The sequence below is a fragment of the Xiphophorus maculatus genome, chromosome 5, assembly GCF_002775205.1.
Source record: "Xiphophorus maculatus strain JP 163 A chromosome 5, X_maculatus-5.0-male, whole genome shotgun sequence".
Classification (NCBI taxonomy): domain Eukaryota; kingdom Metazoa; phylum Chordata; class Actinopteri; order Cyprinodontiformes; family Poeciliidae; genus Xiphophorus; species Xiphophorus maculatus.
This window is the reverse complement of record NC_036447.1, coordinates 33,178,262-33,197,526: the sequence shown is the minus strand read 5'-3', so window position 1 is coordinate 33,197,526 and position 19,265 is coordinate 33,178,262. Positions and strand designations below refer to the sequence as shown.

The 19,265-nt window shown below is 39.9% G+C and overlaps 1 protein-coding gene, 1 long non-coding RNA gene and 2 other non-coding genes across 8 annotated transcripts in view; all 4 read right to left on the bottom strand.

Annotated features, from left to right (window-relative positions):
• Positions 1-514: 514 nt before the first annotated feature.
• LOC111608516 lies at positions 515-3,505 on the bottom strand. 2 transcript variants are annotated; one of them, XR_002752717.1, is made up of 6 exons: positions 3,326-3,505; positions 2,817-2,991; positions 1,565-1,677; positions 1,319-1,369; positions 1,036-1,127; positions 515-680 (listed from the first exon to the last, which is right to left on the bottom strand). It is a non-coding gene; the product is annotated as an uncharacterized LOC111608516 (long non-coding RNA). The 2 variants fall into 2 exon arrangements; XR_002752716.1 differs by having other exon boundaries at positions 515-1,127; positions 3,326-3,503.
• On the bottom strand, positions 1,197-1,285 carry LOC111608746. Its single transcript, XR_002752834.1, has one exon. It is a non-coding gene; the product is annotated as a small nucleolar RNA SNORD60 (small nucleolar RNA).
• LOC111608749 lies at positions 1,435-1,523 on the bottom strand. The gene has a single exon (XR_002752837.1). It is a non-coding gene; the product is annotated as a small nucleolar RNA SNORD60 (small nucleolar RNA).
• A 1,609-nt stretch (positions 3,506-5,114) lies between the features above and the next one.
• Positions 5,115-19,265, bottom strand: part of LOC102231283 (caskin-1-like) — a 99,109-nt gene continuing 84,958 nt past the window's right edge. For all 4 annotated transcript variants that reach the window (XM_023333536.1, XM_023333537.1, XM_023333538.1 and 1 more), the window contains 5 exons: positions 13,748-13,886; positions 11,535-12,319; positions 10,815-11,457; positions 8,058-8,688; positions 5,115-6,778 (listed from right to left, as the gene is read on the bottom strand). In XM_023333536.1, coding sequence (XP_023189304.1) covers positions 6,694-6,778; positions 8,058-8,688; positions 10,815-11,457; positions 11,535-12,319; positions 13,748-13,886 — 2,283 coding nt within the window. In that variant the 3' untranslated portion in view covers positions 5,115-6,693. The remainder of the gene's footprint in view (positions 6,779-8,057; positions 8,689-10,814; positions 11,458-11,534; positions 12,320-13,747; positions 13,887-19,265) is intronic.

The window sequence follows — 19,265 nt, the reverse complement described above, 5'->3', positions numbered from 1 at the left end:
TCTCCGGGTACTCCGGCTTCCTCCCACAGTCCAAAAACATGACTGTTAGACAGGACAAACAACTGCACCTAAGCAGAATTTAGAGAGAATTGATCTGTCTGTGTGTTGCCATGTGATGGCCTGGCGACCTGTCCAGGGTGACCCCGCCTCGCATGAAATGTCTCATGCGAGAGGCATGAAATGCCTCTCGCATGAGACAAAGTTCATCTACCAGTGGCTGACATGGACCTGAGGAAGGTTTTCCCCATTACTCAGATGTTTGAAGGGGCAAAAGCATCATTAAGATTAAAATGCATAACTTTCCACCGTTTCATTCTTAGCCCCTCTTTAATGCCTAAATATAAAATGTATATATATATTTTTTTACACTGACAGAATTGTTCACAGTTCAGTTTTGATTGACCCCTGCAAGACTCAGAACAAGCTTTTTACTTATCAATAAGTTGAAAATGTATAAAGCCCCACTAGAAGCAAACTTTAAAATTAAGAAAAAAATCCACAACGCATTTTATACAAAGTTCAGTGGTTTATTCAGCAAATACAACTGAACAAAAAGGTTCTTCTTCAGATCAGATCATTCCAGACTGCATGCGATGGGTTCGTTTCATCAGCTTGTTAGAATCAGATTTGAATGCAAACCGTTTCATTCCAATAGCAGACAAATAAAATTTCAGTCGGAACTGTAATGAGGATGAGAGCAGAAGAGATTAAAGCACAACTAACCCACAAATCATCTTTTTTGCTGATAAAACGGTGTACATAGGTTATTTAGGGTTATATCTTTGTTTCTGTGTGAATTTTGGGGTTAAGGTTAGGAAGCAGGAGAAGCTAATAGCGGCTAATGGCCGAACTCTCTGCTCACTCAGGACAGACAGGTTGCAGCTGAGCTGCAACAGCTTCAAAGAGTCACTAGATTTATCACTAGTTCTGAAAAAAATCTCACTAGAGCCATCTAGAAAAATGTATAAATATAGCTATAAAGTGGATAAGTTGATAATAGAACTTCTGATCACAGCCCAACTCATCCCCACTCACAAGAATTAGCTTTGCTGATTCCATGCAGCTTCAGAGTTTACCATAAAAGGGAGTCCCAGAATGAGCGGTGGTCTTCTGCGCTGGCTTTCAAGCTATTAATGGGGAACAAAAGTCTGTTAAAATTAAAACAATCTGTATAAAATAGTGAAGAAATAGACCAGCAGCCTCAGAATCAAGTTAGAATCAGGAGCTGTGGTTCAGCTCTCATAGTAGGTGTCAGAAAAGTTAACTTGTTCTGTCATCATTGGCTTTAAATGTTTCAATCAGCAGCAAATGAACCAACCTCTCTCTAACCCATCTTCATCCAGACATCAGTTTTCACTCCCATTTTCACCTGTAAAAACATTTGTTCAAAGTTATGTCACAGTGACAGCTCAGTGAAGTAATGCACTAATAAGCTAGCCTCAGAATAAAGTCAGAATCAGGAGCTGTGGTTAGGCTCTCATAGTAGGTGTCAGAAAAATGAGTTCATTTTGTCATCACAGGCTGAAAGCGGCCATGACGGCGTTTTTATGAACACCAGACTCACCAGCTGATCCACAGCAGATTAAATCCTGGGATTATACCATCATCCTTGGATTGAATTCATCCAGTTTAGACCACGTTCACAGAGATATTTGTTTTACGTCCTCATCCCTCAGTCTGTGAACAGAAACGAGACCAAACTAGATTTTCTAATGTCACACAATTCAAACAAAACTTGACTAAGAATAACATATTTATAAAGAAACTTAAAATATAAGATCAGTTATACTGACAAGAGCCCAATAATGTGAGGCAGCAGAAAATATTACAAATGCTTTTTGACATTTAGTACTTTGTCTATTTTAGTCCAGCCACGGGTTATAATTGGAGAAAAGAGCGTTTTTAAACGACATGATGTACAACTCAGAATGATCATTTACTAAATAACAAAAGTTACTTTTTATTTAATGGTAAAACAAAACATATAAAACTGAACTTTGTGCTGCACAAGATGCTTTTGAATTAATTTGTTGATGTTTATATATTCAGATAAGACATCTGATTTTGATATAAATGCTGGAATCTGCTATTTATTATTGTGTAGTGCACCCATTTTCCCCTCTGTGCACCAGTCAGGTCCATTTACCAGTTCCAGTCTCCTGTGGAAACCTGTTCCCCCTGTGGAAACCTGTTCCCTCCGTGGAAACCTGTTCCCCCTGTGGAAACCTGTTCCCCCTGTAGAAACCTGTTCCCCCTGTGGAAACCTGTCCCCCCTGTGGAAACCTGTTCCCCCTGTGAAAACCTGTTGCCCTTGTAGAAACCTGTTCCCCCCGTAGAAACCTGTTCCCCCTGTGAAAACCTGTTCCCCCTGTGAAAACCTGTTCCCCCTGTAGAAACCTGTTCCCCCTGTAGAAACCTGTTCCCCCTGTAGAAACCTGCTCCCCCTGTAGAAACCTGTTTCCCCTGTGAAAACCTGTTCCCCCTGTAGAAACCTGTTCCCCCTGTAGAAACCTGTTCCCCTTGTAGAAACCTGCTCCCCCTGTAGAAACCTGTTTCCCCTGTGAAAACCTGTTCCCCTTGTAGAAACCTGTTCCCCTTGTAGAAACCTGTTCCCCCTGTAGAAACCTGTTCCCCCTGTAGAAACCTGTTCCCCCTGTGTATCAGGAGTGTACACTGCAGCCAGAACCGACCATTTTCACGGCGCTTCTTATTGATTTCTTGGTAAAACTCATAATTATGTCAAGGTTGTGACTTTCAGTTTAATCGGCAGCTGCTGTTACAAAAAACCATCCAGCGCTGGGCTCCACTCAGCTCACCTTAGAGGTGACACCAAGTGCTGCACCTTCTCTTATGCCCCTTTTCCTCCGGCTCGGCTCTTATTTCAGGTGTTCAACCTTCACCTTTCTGGAGGAGTTGGCCTCGGTTTCTGTTATGTGTAACATTAAAAGGCCGTCGCCAGTCTTAAGCGTGCAGCTGTACGCATGCAAGCAGCTAAGAGACAAAACACAGAATCATTTATGCATAATGAGTTCTATTGATTACACATTTCAAAACCCTGACCAGTGGAGATTAAGGTTTAAATTGTGTAGACAGAAAGAGCGATTGAATTTAGGCCATTTAATGCATTATCAAACTTGATCAAAGTAGGAAAACCGAAGTTGACCGGGTTTCATATCAAACACTAAAACCCATATTTTAAAAGTAAATGAAACCACAAGATATTATTTCAAAGCAATCATGATAACATTGTGTGAGCCGTTCTGGCAGGACAGCCACGTGCCAACACCACGTTGACTTGAAACTTAAACACGTGAAAAATACTCACCGGTTTTCAGTCGATACACTGCGGTAACCCACGGCAGAAAGGAAAACTATATAGTAGTAAATCTTCAGAAACCAACAGCTCTTTGTAGGAACTGGTCCGCTCTCTTTCCATGTTGCTGCGAAAAGAAAGAACTTTTACCTCACAGCAGTTAACTTCCTGGCTTCCGTAGCAAGCCCCTCCCCTCGGACCTCGCTGCGACAAACAGAAAGGGCGGGAGGGTGTGACACTGTCCGTCTCATACCTTATTTGGAAATTAGACCATTGCACTTCGGAAGTGAAGGGGGCGCTATTTCCTATGTTATCCGCAGCCTCCCGTTTTTATTTTCTTTTGAAATCTGTGATATATCTTCATCTTTAAGAACTCATAAGGATGTTCACTCTCAGTATGTATTTGAACTTCTCTCTTTTATTTACTTCAGCGCAGCTCACAGTTTTTAACAGATTCTGTAGCTTTCGGTGAACTTCTAAATCTGCTCCCTAGTGGCATCTTTTCGGGCCTGATACTGCCTCTAGTGGCATGGGGGTGGTAACACAACTAATATAATTATATTACTAAATCAGAATACCACAAAGTCTTTATTATTTATTATACATTTTTCATTTTCGTAAGGAGGTGAGCTAATTAAATGACCTAACAAGACCTCAAAGTGGTTTCAGTTTCTCTGGAAAACCTGTTGAAACTATGGCAAATTTTGTATACTTTGGTCATTCAGCTCAACTTTGTTGAAAACTAAGTTGAGCTGGCTATATTGTTAAGAACTGTTCTCAGAGACTCATCTTTTAAGAACACTTAGTGATCTTCGGGTTATCCAACTAAAGGTTGTTTATAAGACAATGTTGAGTGTCTGAACTTTTCACCTCTTCAGCTGGTTTGGTCACATGAGCTGCAGAATACGTTTAAACTTTAAGGTCTTCTTGTATGACTATTTAAAACACCCACTTTTTTATTTAAGATTCTTAAAATAACCTTACAAAATCCACTTTTACATAAAAGCAGACCTAGACAGACAGACAGACAAACAGACAGACAGACAGACAGACAGACAGACAGACAGACAGACAGACAGACAGACAGACAGACAGACAGACAGACAGACAGACAGACAGACAGACAGACAGACAGATAGATAGAACCAAGGAGGCTTGGATAGAATTATAAATGGATAGAATTATCTATCCAATTCATCTGGATAGATAACGTTTGGTTTGTCATACAACCCACTTCATTAATTTTAACAGTGGCAGTTATTCTTGCCATAAGGCTAGATTTGTGCAGATGCCGACACTTTACTGAGTCTACAGATTTCCCCATCTGACGTGTCGTCAGCTCCTCCTTAGTTACCACAGGCATCATGGCTGCTTCTCTGATTCTCCCAGGCCGGCCTGCATAGGCAGAAGGTTTGCAGTTTGCAGCTTATGTGACCTTGGGATATCGTTTTAATAGAAAAGCTATTTACACTGAGATTACTTTAAATACAGACTATTTATTAGGTAAGTGACTTGGATATTACTTAAATGTATTAGAAGAGAGGGTGGGCAATCATGTGCATAACACTTTTTAAGCTTTTATTTGTTGAAGAATATGAAGAAATTTCAAATGTTTTTCTTTGTTTCACAATTAGGCACTTTTTGTGTTGGTCAATAACATAAAACCCCAATGAAACAGACTGGAGATCGTAATGTGACAAAATTTGAAATTATTCTATGAAACTTGTGGAATGCATCAATAAAGCTGTTGGAAAAACATGAAAGTGTACCAGGTCAAAATAAAAATATTCAAAGAGTGACATCAGGGATAATTTATACATTTATTCTTATGACAGCTGTACAGGAATGCATCGTCACAGCAGAAACATCCAACTGAACCCAACCATGACACAACAGCTGTCACAACACATCAGAACTCAACCAGTAATATACAGGCTCAAATCAGCTCAGCCCATTCAATGTTTAACACCATCATAGTTATAATGATTAATAATATTATTATTCACATAGAACAGTCTCTCAAATATATCTCTGTTTTCAAAGAGCATAAAAATACAAGTGAACTCTTCATTGGGATGAAAACTGGTGGTTGGTCTGTTGTCTGGGGGAAATCACTGAAGAGTGGAGCCAACTTATTACAGCTTATAGACATGGAGGATTAAACTTCAGGGGTACAAGACTCACAAATAACTGAGAAGTTACTTCCGAACAAACCAGACAGAGAGGGTTTAAAGAGATCAAAAACATTATAGTAGACAGAAAGAAGAACAAAAAACAAAATAATATATAAAGTACACTGCGAAGGCACAGAGATTTGCAGATTTACCTAATTAGACACAGGTTTCAAAGAAGAAGTAGGTCAGATAAGGGCAACTTCACTAACCAACAGTAGATGGAGCTCTAACAGCTCAAATATCCAGGTCTACTATAAACTATGTGTCTTTTTTTACTGTATGTACGATGTAAAGCATTGAAATATAGGAGTATCTTCTGAAAACACCATTCACTGCAGCAGCACACAGGGATATACCACATAAGTGTGTGTGTAGGGGTGTGGGTGAGTGGGTGGGGGTGCGTGCATATTTGCATGTATTTCTCATGAATTATTTCCAAGCAATCCTTCCACACATGATAGATAAACAGCAACAATATTTAAAATAATGGAAGTTCCACCATTGTGTGTATGAATGTGTGTGTGTGCTTGTTTGCATTTCTTATAAATTTATGGACATTTCTTATAATTTATGTTTAGTTTGTCTGATCAAAATAGGTGGGAAAACTGACTCAAGCGTATAAGCAGGGACTACACACACTCGAAACAACAAAGCCAACGATAACGGCACCGACGACAACATGAACAGAGACGACACGCGGGGCAGGAGTCCTCCACTCACACAGAGCAGAAGGAGGCTACAATTCATCTGGAAAAAAGGGATTCTGTTTTCAGATTGGAGGACTCGGACAGCAGCTTTTCTTTCTGTGTGCTTTTTTAAAAAATCCCTCTGTTTTCTATCAGGTTATCAATCTGCCTGTCAGACTATTTCTGTGCTTAATTTTGCAAGCAATATGCTTATCAGATAAAAGGATACGCAAAAAGATTGTGCTTCTCGGTCCACGCAGCCATCTGGGGCTGGGCGGAGGCATCGTCATGTGGGCTGCAGAGGTCAGAGGTTGTGTGGGAGCATTGTCCTTGCAGCAAGAGAAGGAGCAACAAACAGCTCTCCCACTCCTTGGTATCTGCATGAGGATACTCGGGAAGCTCTTACAAAAAAATTTGCACACCAGCATTTAGCCTTGGGAAAGACTTTTCATTGTACACCTACACACAATGAGGGGGACAGAAGGGAGGACTTTGTTGGAAGAAGCATGTGGATGGGAGTTCAGTCCAGCATTGCATCCAGCTGGTCTGCCAAGTCGTCAAACATACTGCCGATGTCATCCAGGATGGAGACTGTTGCTTTTTTGCTGGAAACAGAATTAAGATGGGAAAAATGTATAAGGCTCCAACATTAATACCAGGAATAAAAGCTCCAGCACAATTTCATTTTTTCCTAAAGTAAAATTTCCAGCGTTTTCAGTGCTTGTATGTTCATATTAAATTCATTCAGATATTTTCTACAGTGATCAGACTTTAACTGTAGGATAGATAAAATACTTCCTGAGTCTGTGCAGTAAGTCTGAGCTGGTACACCAAAACCAAATAAATTTCAATGACAGATAAAGAGACTTTTTACCCAGTAGAGATTAGAATCATGGCCCAAGCCCAACCTAAACCAAAACGCAGGCCGGGTTGGGACAGAATTATTTACTTGATAGTAGGGGTGGGAATTTATTGTATCATTTAGCATTTATTGCGATGAATTTCTTATGATAACAATTTTGATTTAATGTTGTCACAATAAATTCCATTTAATGTTTAAAATTCTCCCAAATTGTCCTGACTGCTGGGATTGTTACTTGTACTGTTTTCTCCACTGTTTCTTCAGTAGAAGCATCAAGAAATATGAAAATAAAGTTACTGTGCAGTTTCATGATACTAACACACTGTTTTGTGATTGGTGTCATATTGAAGCGCATTACAAATGGAAATATCTTTCAACATTGTTATTTTTGGCTCTAGTTGTTGTGACACAGTCACAGAAAATAAGTTACATATAGTTATTATTGTCACTTTTATTGTTATAACAGTAATATCACAAAATATTGTCACAATATTTCGTCAGAATATGCCCAGTGGCACATTTAATAGGCCTGCAGAGAAACCAAATGAGAATACTTGATTGTGTTAATCTACTGATTGTAGTCTGAATTCAGGATAGTAAGAAAAGAACAGAAGTTAAACTGACAGGAACAAACTCAGCTGCAGTGGAAAAAAGATCCTATCAATCACACGTCCCAGAAGATTTACACTGCAGCTACAACAAGCGGAGCTGGAAGACATTAAGTGAAATCTAAAAATGGGACAAGTTACACTGTTTACTCAAATGGTGATCTAAAAACAAAAGCAGTAACGGGTCTAGGACACACTCAGGTTGGGTCGAGTAAAAAACTCAACCCAAGGTCAGCAATGCATGACCTTACATGTAGGCCATTCCTTGTGAGGTTAGCATCATGTGTGCAGGGATGTTGTTGCAACAGCTGTTGGTTTGTAAAGTTATTCATCTCACATAACTTATATGACAATTAAAGTTAACACTGACGCTAACATGCACCCCTCTGAAGGTCTTTATTCATGAATACTCACTCATTCGGTCTGTCCTCCTCTTTTATTTTATGCTCTACAGTGTGCAGAGCTGCAGCCAAGGAGGTACTGGTCTCCTCCAAACGATGCTGAATCATCCTTTCTTGCTCTCCTCCTTCTTCTTGACTCTCCTCTTTTGCTTTCTCTCTCCTCAAAGGCCTCCTTTCCATCTCCTTCAAGTTTTCATCCTCTGACCTTTTCTTCTTCTCCTCCTCCTGTTCTGTTTCCCTCTGATGCTCCCCCTCTCTCATCCTTTCCTCTTCCTTTCTTATCCTCTCCTCTTCCTCCTCTGCCTCCCGTCCTCCCAGCAGGTCAATGGAGAGGCTGACGATGGAGGAGCGGGGAGGTTTAACTGGGTGTGGTGACGAAGTAGAAGGACTCTGGGCCGGAGAGATGGATGTGAGAGGGAGTCCCGGAGAAAGAGAGGGAGCAGAAGGGGTGTCAGGAGCTGGGAGTGGAGCAGCAGCCGGAGGAGAGAAGGGTCTGGGGGCCGGAGTGGGACTAGTAGCAGCTGGACTGGTAGAGGCAGGGCTGGGGCTCGCCGCAGCTGAAGGTACTGCTGCTTTTCCTGGTTTGGGAGCCGTTGGTGGCCCACGGGGTTTTGGTGATACAGGAGGAGGGACACGCTTTGGCTCTGGTCACAGAGAAATGACAGATGAATATGCAAAATAAATGTAATCAATTTAAATCAATTCAAGCAGCCAAAGTTTTAAGTATTTTTAAGTGGCCTTACACATTAGTTGTACTCGCTTTCTTGAAGTCTTTCAACATTTATTCCCATAAGTCCATGTGCTTTGAAAGACATATTTTCAGTTATACTGTTTAAGGTGGAATCTCACATGACACAAAGTTCATTCAGTCACGCTTTTTGTATAAGCCATGAATATACAGTATATCAGACATACAGTACAACAAAAAGTTTGGACACACCTTTTAATTCAATGACTTTCCTTTATTTTCATGACTATTGACATTGTAGATTCACACTGAAGGCATCAAAACTATGAATAACACATGTGGAAATATGCACTAAACAAAAAAGTGTAAAACAACTGAAAATAGCCCTTATATTCTAGTTTCTTCAAAGTAGCAACCTTTTGCTGTGATTACTGCTTTGCACACACTCTGCATTTTCTTGATGAGCTTCAAGAGGTCGTCACCTGAAATGGTTTTCACTTCATAGGTCAACCTGCCCTGTCAGGTTAATAAGTGGGATTTCTTGCCTTATAAATAGTCATGAAAATAAAGAAAAGCCATTGAATTAGAAGGTGTGTCCAAACTTTTGGTCTGTACTGTATATAAATATATATTCAGCCTTACAGCTATTGCACTCCAACAGTGGAAAAGTTCCTTTGCAACCCTGAATACTAATAGATAAAACAGACCTCAAATTGGTAACTAATCATTCAAATTAACAAATGCTGTTTTGGTTTATTTTGCTTATATCTAAAGAATATCAATATTATATCTTTAACATTCATATATTTTATATATTCAATGTAAAATATAATATACCCAAAACAACAACAACAACAAAAAATGTTTGGCATCAGTTTGTCTAATCTTTACTGTATATAACAATCTTTTGTTCTCCTCTGTTATTGCAAAAGAGGGCTGCATCATTTTAAGGTTACTTTGATATTGATATTATCGTAGATCGTCTTGAGATACTCCAGAGATCCATTGTGAGTAGAGTGTGACATAATATCTTCATATTTAAGCTGTCAAACTGCTAGCCCTCACTTTCACACCTGGGAAAAATAATATCTAAGACTTCCCTTGTCAAACAAAGTAAGAATAGAATAGAATAGAATAGAATAGAATAGAATAGAATAGAATAGAATAGAAGTACTTTATTCATCCCAGCAGGGAAATTACAAGCTGACAGTAATGAATCAAATCTTTCTAAGACCAACTTAACTTTGACAATAAATATTTCAATGAAATCTCATTTCTTACCTGTTGGATGCTGAACAGAAATGACTAAACAACTAACAGGAATCCAAAGATAAACATTGAAAGATGTTTTCACACCTAGATTTGGTTTGATTAGAGACCAAGTTTCAACATTTGCTACATTTTCAGCTGCCGCAGTTTGGATTCACAATGCACTGTGCCAACTAATCAAACCTTTGACCAACCTGTTCCCCACCCTCACCTGTGATGGCGCTGTACCAAGAATCACTGAAGGAAAAATCTTAAAAACCCTTGAAGAAGACATTGAGCTCAATTTCCATGTACATAAATACTTCCTTCTTCAGAAAATGTAAGCAAAAACAGAGTGGCACCAGAGTTTAGGGGTTGTGGGGTTTCTCTTTTGTCTTTTGCAAAAAACCACGAGCCATTTTTCCAGTACGTGCTAAGACTTGTGCATTGGTTTCAGTTGTGTGTACCAAAAATGCCTTGTGCTATGTGTACTTCCTGCTTTTGGAGCGGCTTGGTGTTCACATATGTATTTGAACCTTTCTAGAGTTCACTTCAACCAAACCAAGACTTACGTTTGTAGGTGGTAGTTTGCTTTTTTGGTCTGCATTACAGTATGGTTGCACATTCACACTGCCTAAAATGAAGCAGACTTTCTAGGCAAATGAAAGTTTGATTAAAGCAGACTAAACAGAGCTGGTGTAATAGCCTCTTAGCCAGGCAAGTGTTGATCAAGACCACTTAAAAAGATAACATGAAGGTTTAACTCAACAGAGTTGAAAAGAAAATTGAGGCAATTTAAAACTTTTGCACAGAGTTGTATTTGTGGGTTCTTACCTGGACTCTGTGCTGGCTCAGCATTATCTGGTCCTGGTATGGGGACTCTTCGAGTCGGAGTAGGTGGGTCTGTCTGGGTCTTTTTCAGGGAGACTGTAGAAGGCTTGGGTGAGACCGGTGGCTTCAGAGACTTCCTGGCTTCCATCCACTCACAGGTCTCGCTGCCGGCCTCCGTCCTCTCAGAGGCCTCAGACACTGGCCTCCGCCTCAGCACTACACCCCCGTTCTGCTTTGGCTCGCCCACGTTTTTCTTTGTCCCCTCAGGAGAATTTGATTGATTATTGCTCTGAGTAACAGATTCCGTTTGCTCTGTTGTGCGTGATCTGCATATCGTTTCTGAGCCAGTTATCATGGTTATTACATTGGCAGCTGTTGATGTGAGGGCTTCAGATTCTGTAGTTGGAGGACGTGGTTTCCTCCTGAGCGTAGCTGTTGTATCTGTGATCTCAGAGGCTGAGGTGGCCACGATGGAGCGAGGTCGAGGTTCTGGACGTCGCTTGACAGGTTGTTGAGGTAACTGGTCAGGAGTCTCATCAGGAAGATTTTCAAGTCCACTGATGGTCCTGCGCCGGTTTGCAACATCATCCTCAGATGCTCCCAAACCTCCAGCTCCAGCCTGGCGACGGAGCAGAGGAGGACTCGCCTAAAAGTCACAAGGCTGTTACTAAAACTTCTCGCATTAGGTTGAAAGTGTAAAATTCCAAGTTTTCACAGACTCACCTGTAGGAAGTTGGTGCCACTTCCCACATTTCTTGGCACCATTGATGTTTCCAACATGGCTGCGAGACTGCGGACACTCCCAGAAGCCCCCTCTGATCGCTGAAGGCCAGCAGAGTCCTGAGCTCTTAACGCTGCTCCCAAGCTGCCACAGTCACTGGCTCGCCTCTCTCGATAGGTTGGCAGACCCAAAAGCCCCAAACCCTGTCCTTCACTGTCCCCGTCGCCGCCGGTGATGGAAGAACAGGAGCGTTTAGGTGGCGTAGGAGGCCGGCCTTTCCGACGGGGACGGAGGGTAACGGATGACTGGCTGCGGTTAACGGTAACATCATTAGGCGCAGCAGTATGAGTGGAGCTGCTTCGGCACACGGTGGCGTATCGGGAGTCCAAATCTGAGCCAATGAGGCTGTGAGTCCTCCGTCGTTCCTCCTCCTCACAGGGCAGTCGCAACAGCGGTACCAATGGATCGACAGCGGATGTCTGGGTGGACGGTCTTGGCCGAGCCCTAGGGGAGGCCTGCTGGGTGCGGGCATGTGGAGGGGTTTGTGGGGGTGTCTGGTTTGGTGTGTGGGGAGGCGTTTGTGAAGAAGTGAGACCTGGGCGAGCTTTGGCCAGCGGGCTAGGGGTCCCCTCCCTCAGTTTCCTTGCCTCCCTGCGTGACTCTGAGGCACTGCTTCCTCCTGGGCTGGAAGGAGGGGAAGTGGGACTCTGAGGAGGCTCTGAGCCACTTCCTCCTCCTTGTAGTTCCTTGAGTTTCTTTACTCCCAACATCAATTTTTTCTGATGTCCTGCAGGACGTCAGAAAAAGATGGAGACTTTATTGTAAGTTGAGAACAGATTTACAGTGCCTAGAAATGATATTAATAACTGTGCAATCTCTCACAGTTTTTCATGTTACAACTAGAAACCTGTTTTTCATTAAGATTTTATGTGACAGTTCAACATTTCATAGGACGTAATTATGAAGTGAAAGAAAAACTAATGCATGTTGTATTTAGCTGACTTTAAGCTCCTAAATGAACATTTGAGAAGTCATCTAGTTGGCAAGTAGAGTCTACTTCTGTGTAATTTAATTTCTGTAAAGTACAGCTGTTCTGTAAAGGCCTCAGTGGTTTGTTAGATGACTTTAGTAAATAGTTTCTTGAAGACAAAAGAACACAGCAGGCAAGATCAAGAAAAAGTTGTGGTGACATTTAAAACTGGGTTGAACCTTTCACAAATGCATTTCATTTCATCTTCCCAAAATGGAAAGGTTTTGTCACAACTGCAAACGCAGCATGAGGTGACTATTCAACCTAACTGACTGGGTGACCAAAGGTAGCATTAATCAGAGAAGCAGCCAGGAGGCCCTTGGTAGCTCTGGCAGAGCTGCCCAAAGCCACAGCTCAGGTAGAAGAATCTGTCAACAAGACAGTCTTGCACTTCAGAAACCTGGTCTTAATGAAAGAGTGGCAATGAAAGCAATAAAATCAGGTCTGTTAGCAGGCCTTAGCAAAATGGTGGAATAAGCTCTGGTCACATGAGACCCAAACAGAATTTTTTGGCCAATAATCATGGGACAGCAATACTCTATACCAGTGGTTCTCAAATGGGGGTACGCGTACCCCTGGGGGTACGTGGAGGTACTGCAGGGGGTACGTGAAGCTTTTCAAAATATCTTTAAAAAATCAGTAGGCTCCTCATAATAAGTCTTGGGAAAAATTATTTTGTAAAAAGTTCGATAAAATATAAATGTGTGTTCATGCACTGAAATTTATATTCAGTATTTAGCTTCAATATCCTTTAAAATAAAACGGACCCCCCCACCAAGTTAGTTTGACTCACGGACCCAGGGCACTCGTCAATGACCTGTCGTTATCATGATTACACTGTAACTATGGAGACATGGCTAAAGCGTAGCAGCAATGCTGCTGAAAGTACAGATAAAGTGAAAAAGAAGGCAAAACCAGAGCCGACGAAGTACATAATGTACATGGAAAAGTATGTTTTAATGGGATTTACGTCCACGATCTCCGTACCTCTTTTTTATTCCAAAAATGTTTTGCCTGTGTCAGGGGGTACTTGACTAAAAATATATTTTTAAGGGGGTACATCACTGAAAAAAGTTTGAGAACCACTGGTCTATACAGTACATTGATGGTTGTGACTTGGCAAAATGTGAAAATGTTAAAGGAATAGGAATACTTTTGCTAAGCATTGTATATTTACTGGTTTACCGAGCTTAGCAATGCCAATCTCCTGCAAGTCTTCAAGGCTGATGTCTGAAACAAAGTCAATGTTTTCATATCCATTCTGGACAAGAACTTGGTAGTACTGGCTGAGACCGAGGTGAGACAACCAGTCTGCCAGGTTGGCCTAAATGAAACAGAACACATAGTTAATAGGACAGAAATCAAGAAAAACTGAGAGCAAAGTCTAATAAAAATTTTTTTAAACTCCCTCATAAAGCCTGAAGGCTTTATGAGCCTTCATAAAGGCTTTATGAAGGCTCATAAAGCCTTCAGGCTTTATGAGGGAGGGTTTGAACATATGTCAAATGTTCATGAGGAACATTTGACATACAGTGGCTTACAAAAGTATTCATATCTCTTGAACTTTTCCATATTTTGTCACATTACAACCAAACATAATTATATTTCATTACAATTTAATGTGAAAGACCAACACAAAGTGGTATACAGTTAAGTAAAAAGAAAATTATACATGATTCAAAATATTTTTTACAAATAAAAAACTGAAAAGTGTGGTCTGAAAAAGTATTCAGGCCCCCTGAATACTTTGGATCCTTTGTGGATCAACCTTTTGCTGCAATTCCAGCTTCAAGTCTTCCAGAGTCCGTCTCTACCAGCTTTGATCATCTACTACAGTGTTTCTCAACCTTTATTGGCCAGAACCTCCTTATCCATCATTCAGGTTCCTTATCGCCCCCATCAAAGAAAATGTAAGCTACTTGCACTGATTATTATTTTATGATTAATATTACTATCATTATTGTTGCTGTCTTGATTTGTATTGTTGTTTCTGTATTTATTGTCAAAAATCCTTAAAAGAGCAGTACATTACTGAATTATTCGTATCCAGAGAACAAAAAACGGCACGTGAATAGAAATCATTTTTAAAGAAAAATGTAATGAACATTCAACTTAAACTTGGTAGGCCTATCAGCAGCCAATCAGAGTGGGAAAAATCCTGTTCTGAGACATTTTCTGATGTAAGTTACTAAACCATGACCAGATAAGATGCACAGCAATACCAGTTTAAACTTTGCAAAAAGACAGCGCTCTGCAGCAATATAACATGAATAGAACCGCAACTATATCAATCATAACTCTCTTCTTCAGCGTTTCCGTCAGTTTCTGGTGGTGCAGCTCTGTGCTGCCTTCCAGGGAATGGGACATCAGAATATCATCCATTAAATTTCACTTGCCATGCAAACCAGAACTTTCAGTGGAAAAACAAAAGTTAGATATCCTTTTAATACCATGCAAATATGAGTCAGGAACATGGATGATATTTTTCAATAGACCTGTCTATTGATTTATCGATTTACTAGACAGAAATAACAAAGAAGAAAGTGTCTTGGAGTCACTTACCAGGATCATAACATTAAATCTGATATGAAAAATAATATTGAAGAAATAAATATATAAAATAAAAAATAATTAAAAACATAAATAAGTGATTAGCTTCTTACTGCTATTGTCTGTAAGATATATTTCTTCTTAGTTCTAGATATGGTCCCAACAAACCCATGGCACAATATTATCTTACCTTTCATCTATAGTGTCTGTTTGTTCTTGCCATACAGTCCCCTGTATTAATTATTGCTTGAAAGGTCTTGCCATACCAGTTTATTCTGCATTTACTGTAGTTTCTTAGTTTAATCTTGCATTTTGTTCTTAGTGCATTTCCATTTAGTTTCCTTTGATAGGTATTGTTGTTTCTTGGTTTACTATGTTCTCTTTAGTTTCTGTCCTGTTATTAGTTTGTATTATCTCACCCATTCACCTGCTGCTCCTCCTCATCATGTGTTTCACCTCATCTGCCCTCATATAAGCTCTTGATTTTTCCCTGTTCAGCCTCAGATTCTCTGTTTTCATATCCTGATTCACATCTAGTTCCTTGCTTCGTTCCATGTCCCAGTTTTCCTCTTTCTGAGTTTTGTTCAACGTGTTTCATTTTTTTTTTTATTTTTTACCCTCCCTCTACGGTGCGGAGCTGTTGGGGAGCGTATCGATGGGGAAAGGCAGACTGACGTAAACCTGTTACAACAACGGAAAACTGATAAGTGAGATTTAAAAGTGCTCACAGCCAATTCAAAAGTGTTAGATTTCCATTAATTCATCTCTTGTTTAGTCTAATTCAACAACATGAATGTTAGTTCCAGAGAGTTCCATTCCAGAGAGTTAAATTTAAGCAACTCTGTCTGGTGATGATTTTGAAATCAACACCAGACAGAGTTGCTCCCACAATTGTAACGTATCTGTGACGTCATGTGTTTGTCTGAGGAGTGGGGACAGCAGCATGGCGTCTTAACGCCTCATTGAGCGGGTCGGGCTGTTGCTGCGATACGCCACAGCGTCCGCCATATTGAATGTGACTTATCTGCCAGCAGTGATGGCATAGTTATTTTGAAAAGTAACTTTAATCAGATTACTGATTACTCCTTGAAAAAGTAACTATTTTCCAAGTACTGACTACTTGATTTGGAAAGTAACTAAGTTACATTAAAAGTAACTTTTTTAGTTACTTTCAGCAGCTGCTAACAACAATTCTGTGAAAATTACATTGATCTTTGCCAATACTTAATTGTAATCTACAGTATGTTATAATGGTAACATCAACAATGTGTCTCCATTTATAAGGTTGAACTGAAGGGGAGATTTTTTAATGGTTACAGTACAAAAAAAAATAACGCTAGTAATTTGTGCATGTTTTTGTGTTTTCCACTATTGTCTGGAAAACTCTAAGAAGGATTTTACCCCCGGCCCCCAGCCCCCAGGTTGTGCGTTACGGCCCTGCATTTGGTGTCAGAGGTCAGAGCTCCTCCTGCGGTTCCACAATTCAGATGGCTGCTGCACAGATTTGTGACACTTATCTTAATATTAATAATTATAATGGCGTTTAGTTGCACAACTTTACGGACTCGTTCATTCGTGGCTGTTTTCACGTTTATTGCTCTGTTCATATTAGTCTCGATGTTTCCAATGTTCTGGATAGCTCGACGTAATTGACAGGTAATATATTAACTAGACATCAACAAAGACTCAGCGGGACGGATCATCCGGGAAATGATGGACAGGGAGAGCCTGACTAAAACTAGCTGGAGGTCAGACACATTCTGGGGTTTATGTCTGTTTATTTCCAAGCCCAAATGAGCAACTGCACGTTCAAAGACGAGCCCAAAAAGTGCAACCCGCGACTCATTAAATTTGCTAGAGACTTAAAAAAAAAAAAAAAGCCCACAGTCGCTTATAATAATCGGACTTGGCGACAGAAACTCAAAATAGTTCCTGCTTTTCTACCTGCGTATTTTTCTAAATGCGCATCTCCCTCTGCCCTCCATCGTTTACGTTTCTGTCGCTGCTGATACTGTCGCATAGAAACGTAGCGGAGATCAAATTCAATTCCAAAAGAAAATAGTAACGCACAGTAACGCAAAAATGATTTTGATAAGTAACTGTAGTCTGACTACTGGATGTGAAATAGCAACGCGTTAGATTACTGGTTACTGAAAAAAGTGGTCCGACATCAGTAAGTTACTGACGTCACTGTCTGCCAGTAAGCTAATACCAGTAAATGGGCCGAACTTCACAAAGTGCCGTTCTACAAAGTATTTGAAGTTAATACCTGTCACTGACACATTCTCTCACACACTCATATATTTGGTAATCAAAGAAAGCTCTAAAAAGAGCGTTTCTGACTTTTAATGTGATTATTTAATTGTTTTGGGGAATTTCTGAATAAAGAGCACAATGTTTTTTGTTACAAATGATTCTGATAAATAGTTTTTATATTAACATTGATGAACAGACACATAGTTTTACAGTGTTTTATTCAAGAACAGATTTACATGGTTCTACAATTTAATGTACATTGAACATTTCAAGATATCAAGAAAAAAAATTATTTCCTTTTGTTTTGTGACATTTTATTGTAAAGACAATAAAATTTGATAAATCAGTCATTGTCAAACATTAGCTACATATTTTCTTGCTTTTTTCAGAAAAAAATATTACAGTACAACTCAACTCTGCTATGGACAGCAAAGACAAAGAGTGAAAATATTCTAACAGAGTAAATTATTTTTATTTCATTACATAAGTTGTCTTAATATACTAATACTTCAGATTGAGCTATTTCTCTTAAAAATACACAAAAAGTGAAAGAATAAAAGTGTGGAATAAAACACACATTTATTCATTTATATTATACTGGTAACACTGGCCACAGGCAGGAGGTTCAGTCTGCTGGCCAAACTGGGAGAAGTCCAATGAGTTCTGAGATGTCCTGGTACTCAGGCTAAAGCCAAGGATGAAAGAGAAATGATCAAAAAGTGTAATAGAAATCTGACTCCTTCACATTCAGAATGTGATATAAATTTTCAGCATGTTGACTTTTAGCATCTTTAGAATTAAATACCAACAACAGAAGAACAGCAGCTCCAGCTCTGATCCTGACTGACTTTCCTCAGTGATGGCAAAGTAACTTTGAAAAAGTAACTTTAATCAGATTACTGATTACTCCTTGAAAAAGTAACTTACTTAGATTACTGATTACTTGATTTGGAAAGTAACTAAGTTACATTAAAAGTAATTTTTTAGTTACTTTCAGCAGCTGCTAACAACAACTCTTCGCCACCTGTGAAAGTTACATTGGTCTTTGCCAATTCTTAATTTCAAGTTATTTTATAATGTTAACATCAACAATGTGTCTCCACTTATAAGGTTGAACTGAAGGGGAGACTGTTTAATGGTTACAACAGTACAAAAAAAATCTTTAGTAATTTGTGCATGTTTTTGTGCGTTTCTATTGTCTGGAAAACTATAAATAGTATTTTAGACACCCCCCCCCCCGCCCCCCATCCTCCCCGCCCCAGTCTCCAGGTTGTGCGTTACGGCCCTGTGTCTGCTGTCAGAGCACAGCGCTCCTCCTGCGGCTCTTCAACTCAGATGGCTGCACAGATTTGTGACACTTATCTTAATATTAATAATTATAATGGCGTTTAGTAGCCCAACTTTACTCGTTCATTCATGGCTGTTTTCACGTTTATTGCGTTGTTCATTTTAGTCTCGATGTTTGCAGTTTTCTGGAGCGCAAAGCGAAGCTCGACGTAATTCAGAGGTAATATATTAACATTATTACATTAACAAAGACTCAGCGGGACAGATGATCCGGGAAATGATGGAGAGGGAGAGCCTGACTAAAACTAGCTGGAGGTCAGACACATTCTGGGGTTCATGTTATGTCTACTTATTTGAAAGCCCAAAAACTGCAACCCGCGACTCATTAAATCTGCAAGCAACTTTAGAAAAAAACAAAAAAACAAACAGCCCAAAGCTGCTTATAATAATCGGACTTGGCGACTTAACTCCAAATAGTTTCTGTTTTTCCAGCAACAAAATGCGCATGGTTTACATTTCTGTCGCATAGAAACGGCGATCACTCCCCAAGACACTTAGAGGAAATACATTTTAATTACAAAAGAAAACAGTAACGCAAAATGATTTGGAT